The sequence below is a fragment of the Capsicum annuum genome, chromosome 3, assembly GCF_002878395.1.
Source record: "Capsicum annuum cultivar UCD-10X-F1 chromosome 3, UCD10Xv1.1, whole genome shotgun sequence".
NCBI lineage: Eukaryota > Viridiplantae > Streptophyta > Magnoliopsida > Solanales > Solanaceae > Capsicum > Capsicum annuum.
The window spans coordinates 102,197,144-102,221,811 of NC_061113.1; the positions used below are offsets into that span (position 1 = coordinate 102,197,144).

The following is a 24,668-nucleotide window of genomic DNA, read 5'->3' on the forward strand; positions in this document are numbered from 1 at the left end:
TAAGACAATGGAATAACCGAATATAATTTCATCAGTAAATGTTGTCATTGACATGCCAAATATATGTAATTCAATTACCATAAAAAATTATTAAAAACAACAATTCATTAAGAAAATTGTTTGTTCCAAACCACCAAACTACATGTTATCATCATTGAGTTCCTTAACAATGCCCATCACATCCACTTTATTTTCTTCATGTTTTTTCTCCTCTTCTTCGACTTCTTTCTTCTCATTTTCTAATTTCCTCTCTTCTTCAATATTTTTGTCCTTTTGTACAACCACTTCTTATTTATCAACTTCCTTCTGGCTTTTCTTCTTCTTCTGGTTTTTCCTTATTTTCTGCTTCTTCTTCAGCTGTCCTCTTCTTATTTTCTTCTTCTTCTTTTTTCGTATCTTGTTCATCTGTTGTCTTCTCCTCTTTTGTTTCTTCTTCTTTCTTCTCTTCTTCAACTTTTTCATCTACTACAACAATGTCAATCACTACGACTGCAAGTTCTTCAAGGTTTACTTGATGCCGGTTACGAGGGGGACTGCCGAGGTGCACTGCATTATTTTGAAAGAATTACAAAAATTTTTGCAAGAAAATTAAATTGGAAGAACAAAAAATAAATTAGTTTACCTTCATCTTGATGCTTCTTGTTATTCTTCTCGATTCTCCTTAATCTCTTATCTCTAACAAAAGAAGCAGTATCCAAAATACTTTTCTCGAGCACAACAACTAGCTCACGCAGGTCATCATCATTGGAAGCGTCGGTTGTAGTTTTGATTCCACTTGAACCAGCATGATCAGAAGCAAGTGATGGACTTGGAACATAATTGTGACCACCCAAATCTTCATCTTCATCTGCAACCTCCGCTGATGAAGTCAGGACAGTCATGCCTTTTAGTTGCGCCTGCAAGGCATCGATGGATGTATCCTTAACTTTGGCTGTGTATGGCTTAAATATTTTCATGTATCTCTACTCCATCTCACGGAAAGTAGGAGTAAGGTACGGGTGCACAATTTATAAAAAAAAATATAAATTACATGACATTCACTAAAATAATAATATTATTATCATATTATAATAAGTATACTTTTACCTTTGTGTTGTTTCCTTTGTACTTAAATGGGTCGCCTTCCATTATGTTGTCACACTTCAACATGTTCCATCTAATAAGACGGGGAATGGGTAAAGGAGAATCCAATGACTTACCGACATACTTTTCCAGATGAGGAAAGACCTTATATATCCAAACTTGCAATCAATAGAAGCATAAGTAAATCTAAGTGGTCTATGTATTATTACATAAATAAGTAAGAGACTATAATAAATCAATAAAATGGTAGATTATAAGTATCAAAAACGCTCAGGGAAAGCCATATAACACGTATGATGCATTATTCCTCATCATACATGCTTCTTTCTGCTTGCTCAAATAAATCTTCTTTTTCAAATAGCTCAATGTCATCCCAAATGACTCTTTTCCCCATGGATACCCCTCGAAGAAATCTAAATCACCCGCCATCTTGATGTGGTCTGAATTCACCTTCTTTGACAGGTCCTTTCCCAGCAGCATCGAGTGCATGAACCAAACTAAAGCACGCTTCAACTTTTATTGATTAGTCAACCTGTTACCTTTTATCAGGCTAATCAACCTTGAGGCAGCAATGCTATTGTTCTTCGTCACCTTAAAATAAAAGCTTTTGTCATTTGGGATGACTTTGTTCATTTTTTATTCATGGGGATATGCTGAATAATTCAGCCCCGTAATCAGAGCAAATTCCTTTAAGCCGAAATAGGTTGGCTTACAGTTCACACAACCAAATTTCATGCAGTTTTTTATTATTTTTTATACATTGCAGCAACACATAATGGACCACCTGTCCATTAAACTTAAAATGTTCCGTCATATGTCACAAGTGTCCGAAACAAGTCTTCTTAAAATTAGCATACAACTTTTGTTCAACGAAAATCCTTCTAAACTCTCGATAGACCGCTATTCTTGCTCTTACAGATATTTGCAGAAAAAGAACCTAGCTCATCCATCCAAGTTGTTAGGCCGTACGAGTCAATGAAGATATCTCTCGCATAAATTGACAAGGATAGGAGATCATCATCCTCCCCGTATCTACTATCTCTCTTGTCCTCATCTTTACCGCTATAACTTTTACTTTCTTCTTCGCTTTCCCCTTCGGTTTTCCCTTCACCATCCTCAATATCGTCACTCTCATGTGCACTACTTTCTTCATATTCAAAAATATTGGTGAGGATTTTTTATTCAGTTTTTGACTCGGATTCATCGACTACAACTTTTTTCCTCTTTGAAGTTTTGGAAATTTCTTCGGCCTTTTGCTTTCTATTGCTAGAAGCAGTGGAAGCAGGCCTTTTAACTGCTCTATAAACTCTCACAATTTATGATCTACAACCAAAAATCAATCTGTAGTAGTCAATTTATCGACCACTAGTCTATTAATAAAAATAAAAAATGCAGCAAAAATAAATTTGTAGTGGTTAATCTATTAAGAAAAATGGGAAAATGTCTCGGATCAAACATGCAAATCAAGTGTCAACTTCTCTAAATATTGGAAGTGCAATTCACAACAACAAGAACACTATTAAAATGGGTCCAATTCAGCACAACAAATTCACTTAAATTTTGACTAATTCAATGCCGAATAGTGCGATTTTTGTTAACATCGAAGAACCCCAACACAAAGAGGAAACAAAAAAATATTCTAAAATAGATCTAAACTGATCGAAAAAAAAGAAGATTAAACTTACCTGAGTAAGAAAAACTAAAAATTTTTGACTTGGGAAGCAAGAGTCGACCAAAAATTTTTTGTTTGAAAATCTGAAGAAAAATTTCTAAGAATAAGAGGATTTGAGGAGACAGAAAAGTTTTTAAATTTATTAAATAATTTTAATAAATGTTTAAAAAATTAATAAATATAAAAAGGGATCGTATTGTATTTTTTTATAAAGTTGTATTCTCCAAATTAAGTTTTCAAACAGAGTTTGTTGAAAATTCTCAATAGTCTTTTGCATCTGTTACGACAGATGACTGAGCTGTTGGAAATTTTCAAATAGATATTGATATATGTTGCAACAGATGACATGTCTGCTTGAAAATCTATCTTTTTTTTAATTTTAAAGTAATCTTCTGTCCGAAAGAAGAAAGATAAAATACTACTAAGACGGTAAAAAATATTTTTTGGATAACTCAAAAATCTCCTCCTTGAGTAGTCTTATCTTTTCTTTTCAATGTCACCCGTCTTCCTCGAGCCCCTCAAGTTATTAATGAATATTTTAATCCATGTCTAGAATTATCCCTCTTTCAGTCCTAAATTTTTTCAGCTCTCTTCTTTTTCTTTCTCTCATCTTTAGGGTTATCACGACCGTCTCATTTTTTGCTCTTTTTTCTCTCCTCTTTCTCATAAGGATTCCTTCTGATCTCAATCGATCTATATCTTTTCTCGACTGAAATTGTTGTTTTGATCTCCTTGCTTTTGATACTGTAGGTATGGTTCACTATTGCTCTTTCATTCTCGTCTTCTTTGCAAGTTGTTTAAATTAATTATTTACATCTATTTTTTAATTTAATTACCCTTTACCCATATCATATTTATTTAAAAATCTTGAAAGAAAGGTTACTTTTAAGTCTTGAATGAATGAAAAGTTACTATTAAAATATGCAAAAAAGTCATCTGTTTGGAGAAGTTTAAAAGCCTTGTTGGCATTATTGTTTTTTTCTTATGTATTTTATTTGTTTCTTTGTTGTTGATGATGTTATTGATGTTGTTGGTGGGGTTGGTGTTGCTGGAACTTGTGGTGTATTGTTGTTGATGATGTTGGAACAAATAATGTTGTTCTTTGTTGTTGATGTTGTTTCTTTATTATTGATGTTGTTGTTGATGTTGCAACAGATAGAGCAACTGTTGAAACAAATCAAACCACTAGCAAGGCTAGTTTGATGTATTCCAATAGTTTACACATCTGTTGTAATAGACTCCACATCTGTTGCAATATCCTTCACATCTGTTACAACAAATTTACAATCTGTTGCACAAATAGGAAATTGATGCAACAAATGTGGAGCCTGTTGCAATAGATAAGTAATCTGTTGCAACATATGGATAATTTTATTTCTGTTCTTCTCTTATTTGACATCAATTTTTTTCTCATGTTTGTAGATATAAGAAAATGAATATTGATCAACTTTTACCCGACCAACACAAGAGGCTACAGTAAAGATTGATACGGAGGAATAAGCTACTTGCAAATGAAACCACTTTATATGTGGGAGATATGTATTACTGACAATGTTATTGTGAAAACACATATAGAGTACACGAATTTTGTGAGTGTTGTTTTTTATCGATTAGGCTTTGATCATTCAAATAAGATATCTGTAATTTTATAGTTAAGTTTTATAGGTCCAAACTGATAAGGCTAAGGGACCATGAATATGGTCCTGATACCTTGTTAAGATTGAATGACGGTTGTTGCTCATGTTTATGTGTCAAGTTTTGTAAAGTGATCATATTTTGGTGGCATTGTAAAAGATTCGATAGCGATTGGACTGACTTTTGGGGTGCATTGGACTCTGAGAGGGCCTTCGAAGCCTCCCACTGCTTCAACCAAGAACTGAAATCAATAAATTTATTGCCCTAGCCCAAATTTATAAGGTTGGGTTGCTCAGGGTGATGATTATACGCCAGAAGGAGCCGTAGGAGAATACTTGCGAGGGAAAGGAGGAGTTGATGAAAGCCTATATCATCTAAGAGCTAATTAACGAGGAAAACATAGGGTAGCAAGGAACTTCTAGCAAATCTGAATTAGAACATGAGAAATCTAAATCAAGTGCAAATATAAAATTGTATCCAGTACTAAAAATCCATTTGTTGTCACTCTTAAAGAAAATTAGTGCAGCTAGGCACTTTGCTGGGGAGGTGCGACTAGGTAGCGTGGTTGGAATGATCACCAATATAGAAATAGTAGAACACCAAGAAAACAGCTTTGCGGGCACCGAAGGTTGAAATGATGTTGTAACATAAGTGATAAGAATCGGGTTATGTTAATAAACAAGAAAATAATGCGGAAGTGAAAATACTAAGACTAAAGGCAAGAAATTAAAGATAGGCAAAATTGGAGGGTAAAATCCCCAATTTTGAGGTTAAGTGCTAAGAACCCTAATTGATCTTAGTATTCAAAGTTAGCAGATTAAGACTAATTATGATACTAATAGAGTCAATTCAAGAACTTAGATCAAAAGTGATCTAGACCCCTATTTCAAACAAACTAAAGACAACAATTAGTATAAGACTAATCACCTTCTTTAATTAACTTTAATAGAAATCAAAGATATCAAATTAAGAATTAATCTTACCTCCTAAGAATGGTTCTTATAGGGTTGCAAGATAAATCCCAAGTAGCCACACACAAAGGTGTAAATAATAGAAACTCTCAATTAATAATAATATTGTATGCTTGAAAATAACAAAATTCATCCCTATATATAGGGGAAAAAACCCATCCCAAATAGAATAGGATTGAGATCTACCTTTATCAAATCTAACTAGGACTAGGAAAAAGCTATCCCAAATAGCATGGGATTAGGATTTAATATTATGGAAATAATAAATGAAATCCTACTAGGACTAGGAAAGCATATAAAAATAATATCAAAAATTGTCCCCTACAAAAATAAGGGAAAGCTTCCAAATTAACTCACAACCCATATGGCCCAATCTTTTTATTTTTGGGCTTGGACTTGAATCATGAAATATATGTAGCATTTTTCCCATTTCTCTCCATAATTCTTAAACTCGTTCTTGGGCTCTTCTTCTATCATAAACATCTTCTTGATTCATATTGAAGCCCATCAATCTTAATGCAAGTGGGCCAGCCTGGATGCAATCATTCCCCTCTTCTTGAAAATAATTCATCCTCGAATTTGAATCTCGCATAATCAAGATGACATACAATATTAAACAACATTCATTATTTGAAAACAACAATGGTAGGTGATATGTGAGCTGATGCTAATACATTTGAGGCTTTTAACTGAGAATAATTGCAAAGTCTTAAGTAACTTTTGTCGGTTTTGATTGTTTTATCTTTGATTTTGCAGTAGAAGCCAAGATGCATGAGAACCAATAAGGATGGAAGCAAAAGAGTTGAAATCGGAAGCAAATAGAAGAGAAGTGTGGCTGACAACATTCCTGATAAGTCGTCATCCCTGTGATAAGTTATCAGCTTCATCGTCAGCCTTAGACAGAGAATGGAACTCAGCTAAAAGTTGTGACGACATTTCCTGATAAGCCGTCAAAGAGTTGATAGGACGTCAAAGTTGCCGTCACCCTAAGGCAGAACATGAGAGCTAAGGTAGAGAAGTGATGACATCCGTGATAAGTCATCAAAGATCTAATAGGTCGTCACATTTTGTCATCAGCCTTAAGCAGGAAGTGCTAAAACTGAAGAAGGAGCTGATGACATTTGTGATAAGTCAGGCTCCTGATAAGTTGTCACGAATGTCGTCGCCTAATTCGAGGAATTATTAAACTATGTGATTTTGTTTCCTTATTTAGGCTAAACTATTTAAAGTCTTGTTTAGGGTTTTCTAAGGGGTTCCAAACCTTAGTTGGAGACACATATTTTGTTACTTTTCTCTCTAGTTTCTTGGCTTGAAAAACAATTAACTTTGAAGATATTTTCATTGTGATCGAATTGGAGAATCACTAGTTATTATTCATCTTGTGGTAAGTTTATCTTTCAAATCATGAATACAACTAGTTGTTTCTATTTTTCCATTATGAGTGGCTAAATACCTTCAACCCGAATTATGGGATCTAGGGGTAAGTCTTGATAAGATGCTAAGTGTTCAAGATTCGAAAGGTAATAGGACTCCTTGATAATTCTGAGGTTTTAATTATCGTCTATTGGTTGCAAAGAATAGATAACACCTGCTTTGATTTGCTTAAGATAAGAAATAAATTATAGTAAGAAGTGAACTATCAGCAGGGACTTGGAAGCACTAAAAACTTCCATTTAATAATTGACGTTGTAATAAATTTGATTAACCTGAGAGAAGTCTGGTCAGTGAATATAAATTCCCTAAGTCCGAGAGGATTAGGTATTAAATGCTTAACTAGGTCGAAAGATATTTAGGCATAACTTTGATAAAGATAATCTGTTGTCCTACCTACTGTGAGAATCTTGAATCACTATTCGCATCTATCAAGTACCAAAACCCCTAGTGAACATAATTCTGGTTTTTCCATAAACTCTTAATTACAAACACCGAAGCTAAAGTGACCAACAATTATTTGTTAAACTCAAAAACCACCCATCTTAGGAAACATCCAACTATCAGTTGATTAAATCGCAAACAACTTAAGTTCGCATCATATTCCCTGTGAGATTCGACCCCAACCTAGTTGGGTTATATATTGACAATGATCGCTTACATTCTCATTAGAGGGGTGTAGTTTGAGCGTAATCAGTAGGAACAAAACAAGATAGTGACCATGCGTCCACTTAACCCAACTAATCCTTTCATGTATAAATACACTTTTATAAAGCATGTGGGCATCATCATCCCAATAGAAAATTCTCTTCCTTGTATGAGCACAACAATATTTATGTTTAGATGATGTAGGGAATGATATGTGTCTCTCCAATTTAGCTCTATTAATAAAGTACTCCACTGAGCTTGTCAAAGACGTCGTAAGCTCCATAAAATATGTATCAAATTTAACACTTTTATGATATAGCCAAGTATCATCACTTACACTTCTCAAAGATTTTTTCATATAATATTTATTCACATAAACATAGGAGATTTCAAGAAGGTTAGAAGAATCTTTCAATATCAAAATACAATCTCCATTAAATTCTAAGTAGCTGCTCAAATTCACCAATAAGGAATCATGAATAGGCTCAACAATGGGCATTTGATCACTTGTATCATAATAGTTATGGATTTCCTCATCACTAGTAGCAAACATTTTTTTAACCTTACAATCACCAAGACTTGAGGAGTTATTCCTTAATTTAGTCTTATGTAGCAAAGGAATAATATCACCTCATTTTTCCTTGCTTATTAGCGTTAGATCTACATCTGCCTTGTTGGACTTTTTGTTATAAGTCTCATCTTGGACAAGTCCAAAATAATTCTTTTTACTTATATCCTTCTTATGAACAACACTTGCTGGACATGTAGTTTCAACCACCTTAGTATTAAGTTCATCTAATGAAGTATAAAGTTCATCCAATGAAGGATTTTTAATGCAAACTTTTTCGTGAGTACCTATAAGTGAATCAAAGCAACTAAAAAAAAGTAGGAAGGTTAGATTTAGAATAAGAAATAACCTTACTTAAACTCCCTTGGTTCTCTTTCTCTACCTCATTATTATCCCTCTCTTTGTTCTCTCATGATCATCTCTCCTTTCTTTTCTCTTGACCTCACTTGACATCCTATTCTCTTCACACAACACAACCTTTCTTCTTTCCTCTCTTGAAATATCAACATGCACCCCCTTACCCTTATCATTTTTTTCTCTCTCAAAATTTTTCATTGCTTCTTTCACACGTTTGCGATCTTTATAAACTTGGGATGAAGTTATAGGTACAATTTTATATTTTCTTTAGTTTAACTCAAAAGAAACTCTATTCTTCCCCCCATCATAAATTGTATTCCTATCAAACTGTCAGGGATGCCCAAGCTTGATATGACAATCTTGCATTGGAATTACATCACAAAGAACATTATCAGAGTACCTTCCAATGAAGAAAGAAATCATGCATTGCTTAGTCACCTTAAATTCACCAAAATCATTGTGTTTGATGCATGTAAGTTTCAACTTCTCCACCACGTATGAACTTATCACATTAGTATCACTTTCAAAATCAATAATCATAGAGCAAATATTATCCTTTATCCCACACCTTGTATGAAAAACACTTCTCCTTAAACCAGTTATATTCACCTGATTAGGTGGATTTTAGGTGACCTCTAATGCATTGAGTCGATCAAAAATCCTTCTAAGTGCCTTATCTATGCCATTGTTTTGAGTCCCCGCATTATTATCTTTTTGAAACATCTCTAAAAATTAAAGAAAACAAAAACTCTCAATTTGACCCTTTTTTATCTCACCCCTCTTGCCTTTTCCCACTCAAATTACAACCTTTGGCTAATTTCTTTAGGATTTATATATTAACCCTACTAGTAACAATCCCTTTAGAAGTAGGATGTAGAGAGAAAAAGAAATTACCAACTCCTAGACGAATTGGGTTTAGTGAGACAAGAAAAAAGACCAATTTAAAAAAAATTCTCAATTTCTCCACTTCTTGATTTTCCTTCTTGATGTTGGAAAACAAAAAACACAATAAATTTGAAATTTCTTGATCTACAACAAACTTTTTTTTTACTACGAAACTCCCAAGAATTATCAAGAATGAAACCTTGATAGAACCACTCTGATACCACTTGATAAGAATAGAATTTTGTTAATAAACAAGAAAATAATGCGGATGCGAAAATACTAAGATTAAAGACAAGAAATTAAAGATAGGCAAAATTGGAGAATAAAATTTCCAATTTCGAAGTTAAGTGCTAAGAACTCTAATTGATCTTAGTATTCAAAATTAGCAGATTAAGACTAATTATTATACTAATAGAGTCAATTTAAGAACTTAGATCAAAAGTGATCTAGACCCCTATTTCAAACAAACTAAAACGACAATTAGTATAAGACTAATCACCTTCTTTAATTAACTTTAATAGAAATCAAAGATATCAAATTAAGAATTAATCTTATCTCCTAAAGAATGGTTCTTATAGGGTTGCAAGATAAATCCCAAGTAGCCACACACAAAGGTGTAAATAATAGAAACTCTCAATTAATAATAATATTGTATGCTTGAAAATAACAAAATTCATCCCTATATATAAGGAAAAAAATCTATCCCAAATAGCATGGGATTGGAATCTACCTTTATCAAATCTAACTAGGACTAGGAAAAAATTATCCCAAATAGCATGTGATTAGGATCTACTATTATGGAAATAATAAATAAAATCCTACTAGGACTAGGAAATCATATAAAAATAATATCAAAAATTCTTCCCTACGAAAATAAGGGAAAGCTTCCAAATTTACTCACAAGCCATATGGGCCCAATCTTCTTCCTTTTGGGCTTGAAATTGAATCATGAAATATGTGTAGCACTTTGCCTATTCCTCTCCATAATTCTTTGACTCATTCTTGAGCTCTTCTTCTATCATAAATATCTTCTTGATTTACATTGAAACCTATCAATCTTAATGCAAGTGGGTCATCCTGGATGCTATGAGTAAGTAAAGAAAACTTGGCCCCAAAATAGTTGTATTTAAAATAAGCAATCTAAGTGAAGGCAGCAATTTCTGAATTTTACCTTACATCTCATGCCTTCTTGTTTGTGGTTCCGATTAGGTCCACTGCTATTGACTTGATTGAAACCATAAACAAGATTGAAAGGTAGATTGAGTATCATTACTTTCTTAGCAATATGGATATAATTGATTGTGTTTTCTTTCCTAAGAATGCTTTCAACATATCTTGGAGATAATCAGAGGCTTGATGTAGTAAGTGAATCCCGATAATTTTTTATCTTGCCTCCAGCTTGCTGATTTGGTATTCAAGTTTGTAGTTGTCGTCTTTGAGGTACTATAGAGTTCTTGGTCTTTTGTAAGCTTTTTAATGGGGGAGGAACACTTTCTTCGAAGCCGTGGCATTGTCAAAGGCCTTTAGAAAGTTTCCAGAACACTTTCTTCGGAAGGATTAAATGATACATGGAGGGTCTCTATGTTTGTTTTAGGTCACCGACTTGATGCACACTCAAGCAGCAGTTCCAACAGTTGAACAACTCATTTTCTCGAGTGTTGTTCAATGCAGCTTGTTCAATCAACATTCAAAGGATAGCAGCCTAAAGGATATCCTATCAAATCTTTTTAAGGTTGGTTGAACAAGCTGCATTGAATAGTGCTCAAGAAATTCAGCTATTCAACTGTTGGGACCACTGCTTGAGTGTGCATCAAGACATTGACCTAAGACAAACATAGCCCCTTTATGTATCATTTAAGCCTTCCGAAGTAAGTGTTGCGGAAGCCTTCTAAAGGCCTTTTGAAATGCCACAGCTTTGAAGAAAGTGTTCCTCCCTCATCGATGATCTCACAAAGACCAAGAACTCTATCCTAACCTCAAAGAAGGAAATAACAAACTTGAATCCGGAATAAGCAAGCTGGAAGCAAGCTACTTTCGTGGTGTTCTGTTATTTTCTATGTAGGTGATCATTCCGACTATGCTACCTAGTCGCAGCTCCCCAACAAAGTGACCAACTGCACTAAACACTTTAATATTTGTACTTAATTCAGATTACTCGTGTTCTAATTCTGCTTCATCGGCCAGATTCGCTAGTAGTTCCTTGATATCCTATGTTTTCATCTTTAATTAGATCTTAGATGATATAGTCTTTTATCAACTCCCCCTTTCCCTCAAAATTATTCTCCTACAACTCCTTCTAGTGTATAATCATCTTCTCGAACAACCCTTCCATATAAATTTAGGCGAGGAAAATTTCTATTGGTATTTCATTCTTTATTTATGCAGTGTGATGCTTCGAAAGCCTTCTCAGAGTCCAATGCACACTTAAAGTTAAGTCCAATCGCTATTGGATCTCTACAATGACACCAAATATCCCTTTTCAAAACTTGAAATGCATAAACATGAGCAACAACCATCATTAATTCATAACAGGGTATCGGCACCATCTTTATGGGCCCCTCAGCCTCATGAATTCAAACCTATCAAACTAAAACTGTACAATACAGGATCTTGTTTGAATGATCAATGCCTAATCGGTTAAAAACTGCATTCACAAAATCATTCTACATTATGTATGTTGTCCCGATGACCTTATCAATAATACATTACTCCCATACATGAAAGTGGATCCATCCATCTGCATGCATTTTATTCTTCCTAGCCCATCTATGGCTTAATTTGAATAAATAGATGACTAACCCATTGCAACAGATGACACATCTGTTAAAATTATCAAACAATTATAGATATATGTTATGACAGATGATCAATCTGTTGCAACTATGACTTAGCTGTTGGAAAAATTAAACAGATATATCCATTTGTTGCAATAGATTGTCAATATATTGTAAATTATCAAACAGATATAATATATTTTGCAACAGATTACCCATCTGTTAGATTTATTTCAAAGCAATTTTCTTTTCTTTTTGAAATACAATAAAAGATAAAATATTGTATTTAGATTAGTTTTTTTAATTTACATATTCAAAAAGTCACCAGTTTTATTTAATTAAGAAATGTATTTATACATAACACTACTTCTAGATATGGCTGATCTGAATTTGGACAAGGTGATTTTGCGCGACTCCTTGTGGGAACTTGAAAGACAGATTAATGAACTCTGGTGGGAGTTGGGCGACATGAGAGCAAGGCTGAGGAAGGACCTGCTGTTGCGGGATGACGATGGGTTCGTTAACAATAATAATAATAATAATAGTAATAATAATAATAATGATGTTATGTTTTTTCTTTTAGTGTATGTATTTCTTCTATTATATCGGATTTACCCAAGGGTATGTTTTTTTATTGTATATATTTGTATACAATGGATTCAAAAATCTATGTTTGGTCGCCTTTGAATTTATAATTTTTATTTAATATTTAATTTTCATTCTATCTATTCGTTATTCTCAATATGTTGGCGGTTGGAGGTAGGGATTGAGCGTTTGTGGCAGCAGATGAACCATATACTGCAACAGATGGTTAATCTGTTGCGACAGATGAATCATACATTGCAACAGATGGTTATTAATAAAAAAAGGGTTATTGTTATTAAGGGTGAAAAGCCATGGCTTTTTGATTATTTAATATGAAAAACAGTTCATAAATAAATAATAAGAAAATAAATGATAAACACAATTTATAACCGTAAAAGAACGATTATTTAATTTTAATAACTGATCGTGACTTTTCATCATTTTTGTTTTTAAATCTATTTTTTAAATTATTTATTGATTATATAATAAAAAAGTCACAACATTGGATTAACTAAGGTATATGATGATTGTTAGAAAAAGATGAACAGTCGTAACTTTTTGTAAAAATTCACCCGATTGATTTAATTAAGTCATTTCTTTTCACAGAAAACAATAAGGAAATAAATGATAAACACAATTTATAACATTAAAAAAATGGTTATTTAATTTGAATAATTGATGTTAATATAAAATAGGCGACAAGTAGTGACTTTTTTTGCCATTTTTGTTTTTAAATCCATTTTTTAAATTTATATAATAAAAAAGTCACCAAATTTGAATTATTATATGTTGCAATAGATAGATTATCTGATGCAACATGTTATCGTTTTGTTGCAACAAATGGTATATCTATTGTCGTAAATGAGTTACCTGATGCAACAGATAGTATATCTGTTGTCGCAGATAGGTTATCTGATGCAATAGATATAAAATCTGCTGCCACAACTCAATAAAAACGGTTACTGAAAAGAACTAATTAATAATAATAAGCTGAAAAACGGTTACTGAAAAGAACTAATTAATAATAATAAGCTGAAAAGTCATGACTTATCACAATAATCAAAAAAGTCAGTCAGCAGCTTCATTTAATTAAGTCATAACTTTTCATAGTAATCAAAAAGTCATCAGTTTGTATGTAATTAATAAATGGAGGTGAACAGTCGTGCCTTTTTGCCTAGTTCATTCAAATTCAATCCTCTATAAATAGGTCTCTCCTTACTCATTCATTCAACTAAATTTATTTCTTACATCTTGTCTTTCATATTATACTTTCAACCACTTTCTCTTCCCTGACTCAGGTAAGTTTTTTTCTTGCTTCTTGTGTAAATATACCCAATTGGTAGCATACGTTGTATAAAATTCATATTTTTAATATACCCAATTGGTAGTATACATTGTATAAAATTCATATTTTTTTCTTTACTTTTGTTTTAATGCTTTTTTTCAATTCATTTGTGTTCTAGATATGGCTGATCCAGTGTGGGACATTGCTATTTTACAAAACACAGTGCGGGAACTTCAGACTCAGATTCATGACCTGCAATGTGAGTTGTCTGCAATGAGAGCAAGGATGCTCTGGGAGATCCGAAGGTTGAGGAGGGCACTGCTGCTGCCGGTTAAAAATTGGTCGACTAGCAATAATAATAATAATAATTAGATTTTTTTGCTTTTAGCCTATGTATTTTAATTTTTTTTTGTTTAATAAAAAATTTATATTTGATCGACTTTGATGTTTTAATTCTTATTTAATTTTCATTCTGTCTATTTCTTCTTCTCAACAAATATATCGATGATTAAAGAATAATTTAAATCCAATAGCAATAGCAAGAGTTGAAACTTAAAACTTGACCCAATGCATACATTAATACACAAGCAGAGACCACTATTAGATCAGATCATATTAATTAAGCACTTAGTAAATTATTAAAGTTGATCAAATAAAAATTACAACATACCTAGTATAATCCCACAAGTGGGATCTGGGGATGGTGGTGTATCCCCAGACCTTAACCCCCTACCTCGTGAAGGCAAATTATTTTATTTCTTTTAGACTACATATTTTCATTTATTTTTTTTACTAAAAAAATTATGTTTGAACGACTTTGACGTTTTATTTCTTATTTAATTCTCATTTTGTCTATTTCTTCTTCTCAACAAACATGTCGACGATTAAGAAATAATTTGAATCTAGTATCAATAGCAAGAGCTAAAACATATGGGTTATCTGTTGGGTTTGTGGCAAGAGTTGTATTGTGTTATTCCAAATAGATTACTCATCTTTTGCAACAGAATAATTATCTATTGCAACAGATATATAGTTTGTTGCAATAGATTTCTCGTCTGTTGCAACAGATAATTATCTGTTACAACAGAATAATTATTTATTATAACAGATAACACGTCTATTGCAACAGATTAACTATCTGTTTGACTCATGTTACGGGTATTATAGAACCATAAATGTGAATCTAACATATGAATCTTCTGTTGCAACAAAATATGTATTTGTTGCAACAGACTGAGCGATCTGTTTAAATTGTAGGCTCTTATGTTGTATTCATGAACGAGCTCTATCTATTGTTGAAAAAACAGCAATAGCAGTATACTCAGATGACAAATTCAAATAAAAATCATTATTTTACTTTCCAAAGTCACCTATAAAGTAATGAAAAAATGAAAAGTGATGTACGAAATAAAATTTCACCTAAAAAATTGGACAAGTAGTAGCAGTAGCGGGAAAAACAACAACAATTGTCGACAAGAAGAAGATGAAGATGATAATGAAGTAGAAGATGATGATAATGAAGCAGAAGATAATGAATAAAGTAGCAACAACAATAAACAACAAAAATCACAAAAACAGAGAAAACAACAACAGACGAGAAGAGAGGGAAACTCGTTTTTTCCCCTCCATTTTCCGTTATATTAACTAATATTTGGATCAAAGTATAAATTAAAAAACTTGTGGGCTATTTTCAAAATTTTTCGACTTTCTTAATCCATAATAAAGTAATTGTCATCTCCACTTAATTATTAAGACTTGAGTTACCTACACCTCATTTTCAAACTCTTTTGTCACTTTTAGCTCAAAGCCTCAAGAAAAGTACATACTTGAAATCAATAATGTTAATATCACAAAATATTTTTGTAATTCAAGAGGATAGAAAGAAAGCTTCCCTCGTATATCATCCATTCTTCAAGATGATAGACAACAGACATTTAGTTTCTAACAACAAAAGAGCAATTAGAATATAATAATGATTTTAATCTACAGTTCTATTGACTTAATGAAATGAAATATGCAATCATCAACACATGACCAAAGGACAACACAAATTAGACTATATAGAACTGGCAGATTCTCCACGTACAAAAAAGCAGATACAAAACAAACATCACAACCTAACACGGTACACATATACGTAACTACAATGATATTCATGACTAAGCTGTGATGATTTGAACCGCAGAAGAATGAAGGCATTATGAAGTACATATCCTTAACCAAGAATAAAAAACCAGCATAAGAGTTTTGAAGTGTGGATAAGAGCATCGATGAAAAAAAACACGAAAAATATACTAATCCAATAGATACCAAAATATATTGGGGTGATTGGTTATATAAATCTATGGGAGCAATCGTATGTGTGTATTTTCACCTAATGGATGTTACTTGGATACTCAAGTTATACATATTGGACACAATTTTTAGCTTAGGATGGAAATATTTCAGCTTTATCCTTATCTCTTGTCTCTCAAGTAGCATTATTTTTTTAAAAAGCTAAGGTTTTTTCAGAGAATTAATCATTTGAAACTGAATGAATAGATGAAAACCACATAATACGAGAATTTTGACAGCAATTTAGAGGAAACAAACCTCTTAAACCACAATATGCAAATGCTTATGCTCAGAATAAGCAGCAAGAAAAATGCAATATCCTAATTTCCAGACACCGAATAATTCAAATACAACTTATAGCTTCTAAAACATAATACTCCCTTCATTTTAATTTATTAGTCATACTCTTTCTTTTCTGAATTTTTTTTTAATTTTAAATTTCCATGTGTCATGTTTAAACCTACAAAATTAAATTGTATTTAGTACATTTTGCCTAAACTATGCTTCAAAAGTCAAAATCAAATAAACAGATTGAAACTGAGAGAGTAATAAGTAACTTACATGCCAGTAATCCTGGTCAATCGTGATCAACTTAGTAATAGCAAAAGAACCTACAACTAAAACAATAATTGCATTGATAGCTCTATCAACAAATTTCTCCATATCCTCTTTATTATCCCCATTAGGCCTACCAACACCACTTGAAAATCCAAACATTTTCGCCATTGATCAATATGTTATATGTAATGGCATCAGAAAGTACTCTTTTTTTGATATATCATTCAGCAAATCATCAATTTCTGCCATTCTGCCATCAAGAAATAATGTTGTAAAAAAATGTCTTTTCTAGGTCCCCCCTATTACAACATGAATCTATTAGAGTGTTGTAAGTGACAGTTGTAGGGATCAACCTAAACATTTTCATTTTCTCTAACAAGGAAGACACCTCATTTTCCCTCCCTACTTTCACCATCCCTCTAACTAGAGAATTGAACACATACGAATCAGATTCAATTCCTTTTGTTGTCATATCCTCGAAAATCTTATTCGCTACTTCCATATCCCCTCTCAAACAATAACCATGAATCACAGTATTATACGATATAAAATTTGGCTTAACCCCTAAACAGTGCATATGTTAAATGAGCTCCTTTGCCTTCATCAACTTCCCTTCTCTACATAGTACATTGATCATTATATTAAAGGTACAAACAGTAGAATTATTCTTCGTCCTAAACATCTCAACATACACGATCCACGGAAAATGGGTCCTGTTCAATTTAAGAAAAAGACTCAATGAATCATTACATGTCTCCACTTTGGACACAATCCTCTTCTACTTCATTAAATGAAAGCACTTCAATGCCACCTCGCCTTTTTTCAATTCACCATAAGCCATTGCAAGAAAATCTAACACAATCGAACTCTTTATCTCCAACTTCTCCCGCGCACTCACAAACCCGTGGAAAATCTCATTATGTGATGCCATGCGGGAATTAATCACTTTTTTTATAAGATGTGTGGCTGGTTTAGGCAAGGAAAGACTACAGAGTATTGAAATTTTTAGGCAATAACATGAAATGTCTAGGCAATTAGGACTTAGATTTCTATTAAAGTGAGTACTTGAACTAGAAATGAACGAAGGTTTGGAAGAGTGGCGGAAATTAAGCAGAGGTTTAGTTGTCCTGTAAACTATTTGATGAACTGCCACTGAGAAGAAGTGATTAATTTTAACAGGATATCAGGAGCAATGGGGATTGTAGGAGAAGTTGATTTGAATAGAGTAAGTGTACAGAAATGGGGGAGGGAGAGGGTAGAAAGCTTGGCGCTTCAAACGACAACCTCCCTTCATTTCCAAACCCACCCACCACCACCTCTTCCCGCCTACTTCTACTTGTCTTTCCAGCCCAATTAAGACGCCATTTTGTTGGTCTGCACTGGGCTAAGCACTCTCAATTTTTTTCGTGTAATCAAACACATTATAAAGAAATAGAAACACAAGGAATTTCACCAGAAAGGTCAAAACAATAGACAACTCAATGCCGGAAAACTAGCAATTAAAATAAGAAGTCACTCAATGCAGATAAATAGAAAAAATATTGAATCTTACCACACCCTTTGGTAGATCGTTGTGATGTCGATATAGGCGATTTCGTTGATTTGAGGGATTTGAGCTAAAGTGTTTCGAGAGAGAAAGAGGTTGGTGGGTTCAACACTATTTTACGCAAATGGGAGTTGGGATCTGTATTTTTTTATTAAATATAAAAAGAAATTTGTATTTTAAAAATAATTCTTGACCACTTTAATCAAAATAAAGAGACCTTGGGAGGTGATTATTTATGATATCTTTTAAAGCAATCATAAATGTTTAGATGCTAACTTTTTCCAAAATTATTTTCGATCTCATAAAGTCACTATTATTATTTTATGATTTTTTTTATGATTAACTGACCTCATGAAGTCTATTTCTTTAAAAAGAAATTTTAAAACATAAGCAACCTCATGAGGTCTCTTATTTTTAACCTATTTTTGAGGTCTTTTATTTTAGGTCTCTTTTTACAACTTTTTTAGTAGTAAGTGAAGACATTAACTATCTCAAATAGTTTATGCTCTTCAAATACATAATAAATAATTTTAAGTCTAATATTGACTTCTAATCACATGCTAAATGTCCTCACGCCTTAAACATATCAAGTATTTTTGCATATCACATATAGAGAAAACTAAATTCACTACCTCATGTTCTCTAGATCTCTATTCATTTATAACAACCTTCAAGTATAGACAAGTAATTGTAAGCAAAGAAATATTTTATACCATTGTGCAACCAGAAAATAAAGGGAAAATACTCAAAAAAAAAAAATATCTGAACTTTGACCGGATTTGTAGTTGAGCATAGTTAAGCATACTAAACTTTGCGGGGGTCCTATTACCCCCTAGACTTCTTTTTTTCGTATTTTAATAGCATATATCTGTCTACTTGGACAAGTGTGTGTAATTCACGCGCATTGAGTGCGTGAGAGTATTAAAAAACGTTAAAAACCTTTTTTTTGTCAAATAGCGATCAATTTTCTGATTTTTAAAATTTTTATATTTTTTATTTATTTTTTCATTCTTTCTCTTCTCTCTTCTTTCTTTCTCTTCTCTCTTCTTCTTTCTTCTCTTCAATGGTGCTCCAATGGTGCTTCTTTCTTTCATCTTCAACACATCCAATTCATTTCCATCAATTTGACCTAATTCCAAATTGGAAAAGAAAAATTCATCGCAAAATTGAAAAACTAATCATCTTTCACGTTTGGTCGGAAAAAAATCTTTCTCTTCTCTCTTCTTTCTTTCTTCTCTTCAATGGTGCTCCAATGGTGCTTCTTTCTTTCATCTTCAACACACCCAATTCATTTCCATCAATTTGACCCAATTTCAAATTGGAAAAGAAAAATTATCGCAAAATTAAAAAACTAATCATCTTTTATATTTGGTCGAAAGAAAAATTAAAATCTTTATCAAATTTGGGAGGGAATTAATTCCACCATTGTTGTCGGCAGCCACCATTGCAGCCGACATTTGGGCATAATTAAGAAACTTTGGGAAAAGATTTAGTATGAACTAAATAAAAGTCAAATTTCAAGAAAAGTGTTCTGTTCGATTTGAATAAAATTATTGAAGAAAGTTTTCGATTTGAATTTGAAATTTAGGAAAAAATTTAGTATGAACTAAATAAAAGTCAAATTTCAAGAATTAGAAATCATGATTTTGGTGAAAAAATAGTGAAAAAATAATAAAAATTGATGAAAAGAATAAGAATGGAGAAAAAAATAAATAAAAATTAATTTATTTTAAAAAAACACGTGTAAAAACGAGATTGACGTGTGTATTACACTGCCAGCCGTCAAAATTGGGTATAGCATTTCGGGGGAAATTAAATTCACTTTTAAAAAAATTCTAGATGGGTAATAGGAACTCGCAAAGTTCAGTACGCTCAGATATTTTTATGAGTATTTTTCCGAAAATAAATTTGACACGTGATTTTTTATGCAAGAATAACGATCCACAATGATCACATAAGAAAATATTATTAATAAAATTATTAAGCGTTAGAAGATCATAAAAAATATCATCTATCCTACTATTTATGAAAATAAATTCACAAAATCACAAAGATAAAACCTTATAAATAAATACAAAATAGAGTTAAAGAAAATAGAACGCACTTTCGCCACTTATGTTTTTCTTGAACCAAAAATTGTTGTCATTGCTAAGCAGTTCATGATAATTGTCCGTTTGACTCCACATCAGAAAGCAAGATCACAAAAATTGGACTTAAGAACTCTACTTCCATTTCGAAGCACCCACCGAAAAATTAACCTAGAGTTCTTTAGGCCAAAAATATTATTCTTTGGGTTGATGTAATATTTTTTTTACTGTTCTATTCCAAAAGTTTATAATTTCCTCCAAATTTCTTTCTGCATAGACCACATACTACACCAGCCAGTGAACGAAATTCTCCAAATTTTAATCTCTTGGCAACAAACGATCTGTACATGATCACCATAATAGGATGACAAAGTGATATAATTTGGACACCTGTTCAGACACCATATAAATTTGCTAAATAAAACATCTAATTTACTCGGGTACAGATCTGAGACCAAATTTCACTTTTATTAGACCAATCAGTCTATCGAAGGCTTCTCCATATCGCAGAAATTGGATTTTCTTTCATTTATATAATACTAAACATCGAAGGTTCGTGCTTATAGATATTATTTTGTGTTGATACAAATATAATTTAGATAATCAATTATTAAAATAATTTATATTTTTAGTTATTGTGATTTATAATACTTTTTCTTTTATTCCGATTTAAGTGACACGGATATAAATTCGAGAGTCAATCGAATATTTTATATATTTTATATTTTTAAGTTGAAAAATATGTGAGTCATAACGCTTTTAGCATAATTTTTCAATAAGTTATGTTTTATTCTGTCCCATAGTAATTTCTGTGGCACTAATATAATTTCGATAGTCAAACAAATATTTTATGTTGACATATCATTTTGTGTGTATTTTTTTTTTTTATGAAATATTATTAATTTTTTAATACTTAGATGTCCATAAAAATTAATTAGGGTGATATAATAAAATCACGATTAAAATAATGAAGCAGATATGTCTTAAATAACTTATAACAACTAATTAGAAGTGATAAAACAAAATTATTTATAAAAAATACATGTGAAAAAAAATTGAATGGATCTCATATAAGACATCAAGTTAATTAAAACATTGAAAATTAATTTATCATTTTATGTTTATTTTATTTTTTATTAAATATTATTAATTTGTTAATACTTAAATGACGTATAATAATTAATTAGGAATAATACAGTAAAATTATGATTAAAGCAGTTGAAGAAGGTAGTACAAAACATCAAGAGTTAATTTACTACTTTATTTCTATTTTATCTTTTTCAGAATTAAATATGATATGATAAAATCACGATTGAAACAACGAAGCAAACATGTCTTAAATGACCTATAATAGTGATATAATGAAATTACTATAAAAAATACTTGTGAAATTTTAAATAGGTCTTATATAAGACATCAAGTAGAAATAAAACGTCAATAATTAATTTATCATTTATATTCAATTTATCATTTTTATTAAATATTATTAATTATTTTATACTTAGATGACTTATAATGATTAATTATGGATGATAGGGTAAAATAACGATTGAAACAGCTGAAGCAGGCAGCTGAAGCAGGCACGTCGAAGAGGTGCCTGCTTATTGCCATTTATAAGTAAGTAAAATATTATTTTTAGATTGTTGAAAAACATGTTCCATGAACACATATAAAAATGTATGAAGAATAACATAAAGATGAAGGTTTAATAATCAGAACAACAAACACAAAGTAAAAGACTTGAAACACGCATGAAACGTTTTTCTAAAAATAATATTTGCTCCCTCTCCTCTACGAGATTGCTATAAAATTATATGCAAATAATTTTAGTGGATATCACAAGTCTATAAATTTCTCCACTAAGCAAATAGTGAAATAATCCTATTGGGAAAAAAAAGTCAGGACTTAATCTTTTAAGGAAGAAAAAATTTGGGGAAAACTCTGTAAAAAAAATACATTGTAAAATTATAATTGAAATCTATAAAGTTGAATTTAAATAGAATTGAGGTAATCAAAGATTAAAGGACACAATCTTTCACCAAAAAAATAACTTTTCATAAAAGAGGCAACCTTTTAGGTAAGTGGCACCTCTTCATCTAAAGACACATCTTATTAAAAAAGCATCACTTCACTAACATACTTATAATTATTAATTTATTTGTAAACAAAAATCCAACAAGAACTAATCTAATCCTTACTTAACCTGAACGTCATTTATGCAAATTTCGTTTCATACTAATATATATTTCTACTTTCTACCACTTAGATATGAAATAAAATCATGGTGATTTTGTCAAAATCAGCTCAGGATTTCAGGACAATGGTATGAATGGCAAGAAGCTTACACTGAAAAGATCTGCAAGTTCCAGTTGGGTACTTTCTTCTGTTAGTGCGAGCAACACGACAATATCGTCATGAGGCATAGGATTGCACTCAAAGAACGAGGCGACAGAAATGGAGATTGATGATGGAACTACGTGGAAGCAGCATCTGGGTAGTCCAGGAGATATTTTTTGGTAACTAGACATAAACGTAGAGGACCGGGTATTATTTTGGGCTTATTGAAGCCATGTAATGCTGGCACAATGTTGAGACATTTGTGGGCCTTGACCGAATTTGATGATTAATAATAAGTATAAATAATATAAATATCAATCATTTTGAAAGTAATTCTACTCTCTTTCACTTTTTTAATTACTCTACTCTCTCTTTCTATTAATATATATAACATAACCGACATATACATAACATTTTGTGTATATGTTGAGATTTTTGTGATATATTTAGGGAATTGAAATTTTTTGTAATATTGAAAACATAAGTTATGTATTTGTGTAATTTTTAGTAATAATAAAAGGTCTGTAAAGGTCACCAAAAATTTAATTAAAAAAAAATAAGCAAAACAATTACAAGAATATCTTTTTTTCTTTCTAATATTCTCATTAATTACAAGGAATATTTTGCAGCAATCCAGCTAATGAATTCCATTCTGTTTGACTGTTTAACGAAATTAAGTCTATTAAAATGGGATTAACGGAGGAATAACATAAGTTTCCTAGTGGTTAGCTCACTAGGTCGATTAAGCAAGTGTCGGGGGTTTGATTCTCGCCTTGTGCATGCAGCAATTAATTGGTCAGCGGCAAAGCCTTAAATGGAGCTCAAATCCGCGGAGGATTAGCCCTTCGTCTGTCGGGCTGGGGAATATCTTGAGAAATAAAAAAATATATATATAAGTTAAACATAAGTTTCCTAAATTTCGTAAGTGTACACAACCAAAGATTAAGAAAATTAAAAAAATCCTTTATTTTCATAGTATGTCAGCTGTTAGTGGCCTATTTGGGAGATAAAGTCGAAAGTTAGAATGTGTAGTGATAATAACATTTATATGCATAGTGCTATTAATATTTTTTTTTTAATGTATTTGGGCGTAAATATTTGCCTTTTCTGAGTTAAGGAAAAAGTACATGAATAGTTAAATGTATTTTTGATATGATAAAAAAATATTTTTTAAGAAATATTTTTCGTGGAAAGTCTTTTCAAAAAAATATTTTTCGTTTAAATTAAAATGGTCTTTTGTTTTTGTGGTTTTTTAAAAAAATTCATTTTAGTTTTATATCTTTTTTCATAAAAGATACTTATTTTATGCATATGAGCATTAAAATACCACTCACAAAAGATCTTTGTAGGACATTTTCTTATATTGGTGCTCATAATTGCCTTGGAAACAATTTTTTTTTGGTTTAAACCACCCGGTGTTCGGTACCCGCTTTTTATGAGTCCGACTATATTTGGATTCGCCCCGCGTCAGGCCCCATTTGAGAGGGAGAGCTCCCAAGAGAGTGTTTGTCCATACATTTCAGCCTTGGAAACAATTACTTCACTCTATGTACCAAAGACATTTCTTATAACTATCTTTAACTTTAAATTTCATATCAATATCAAGATAATATATCGACATTATTCTAACTGGTTATTAACACCTATTCATAATGAAGTAAATATCGTAAATTGTATTTATGTTAGTTGTGTAATTATAATAATTATGAGTAATCCCGTTTCTTGAGTCGGGGGTCTATCGGAAACAACCTCTCTACTTCTTTGGAGGTAGCGATATGGACTGCGTACATTTTATCCTCACCAGACCTAACTTTATGGGAACACACTGGGTTTGTTATTATTGTTGTATGAGTAATCCCGTTGGGATAGAAAGACAATTATTAAACTCTTATTCGAATAGGGAAACCAAGAC

The 24,668-nt window shown here is 31.7% G+C and overlaps 1 protein-coding gene across 2 annotated transcripts; it reads right to left on the bottom strand.

The window, feature by feature from the left end:
- On the bottom strand, positions 1 to 23,031 carry LOC107863618 (heavy metal-associated isoprenylated plant protein 4). Of its 2 annotated transcripts, XM_047408211.1 has the most exons (4): positions 18,339 to 18,565; positions 1,087 to 1,156; positions 623 to 896; positions 1 to 546 (listed from the first exon to the last, which is right to left on the bottom strand). In XM_047408211.1, exons 2-4 carry the CDS (start codon positions 1,147 to 1,149, stop codon positions 296 to 298), a joined length of 588 nt encoding a protein of 195 aa, XP_047264167.1. In that variant the 5' UTR covers positions 1,150 to 1,156; positions 18,339 to 18,565; the 3' UTR covers positions 1 to 295. The 2 variants fall into 2 exon arrangements, with proteins under 2 accessions (XP_047264167.1, XP_016565112.1); XM_016709626.2 differs by lacking the exons at positions 1,087 to 1,156; positions 18,339 to 18,565 and adding an exon at positions 22,765 to 23,031.
- Between the last annotated feature and the right edge of the window lie 1,637 nt (positions 23,032 to 24,668).

Excerpts from the sequence above, each read along its gene's own strand:
- LOC107863618 (XM_016709626.2), bottom strand. The coding sequence starts at position 22,947 with ATGTCTAGTTACCAAAAAATATCTCCTGGACTACCCAGATGCTGCTTC. Across the intron at positions 897-22,764 it reads AACTTGCAGATCTTTTCAGT|GCGCAACTAAAAGGCATGAC; the intron begins GTAAGCTTCTTG and ends GATGCCTTGCAG. Across the intron at positions 547-622 it reads CAAGAAGCATCAAGATGAAG|TGCACCTCGGCAGTCCCCCT; the intron begins GTAAACTAATTT and ends AAAATAATGCAG.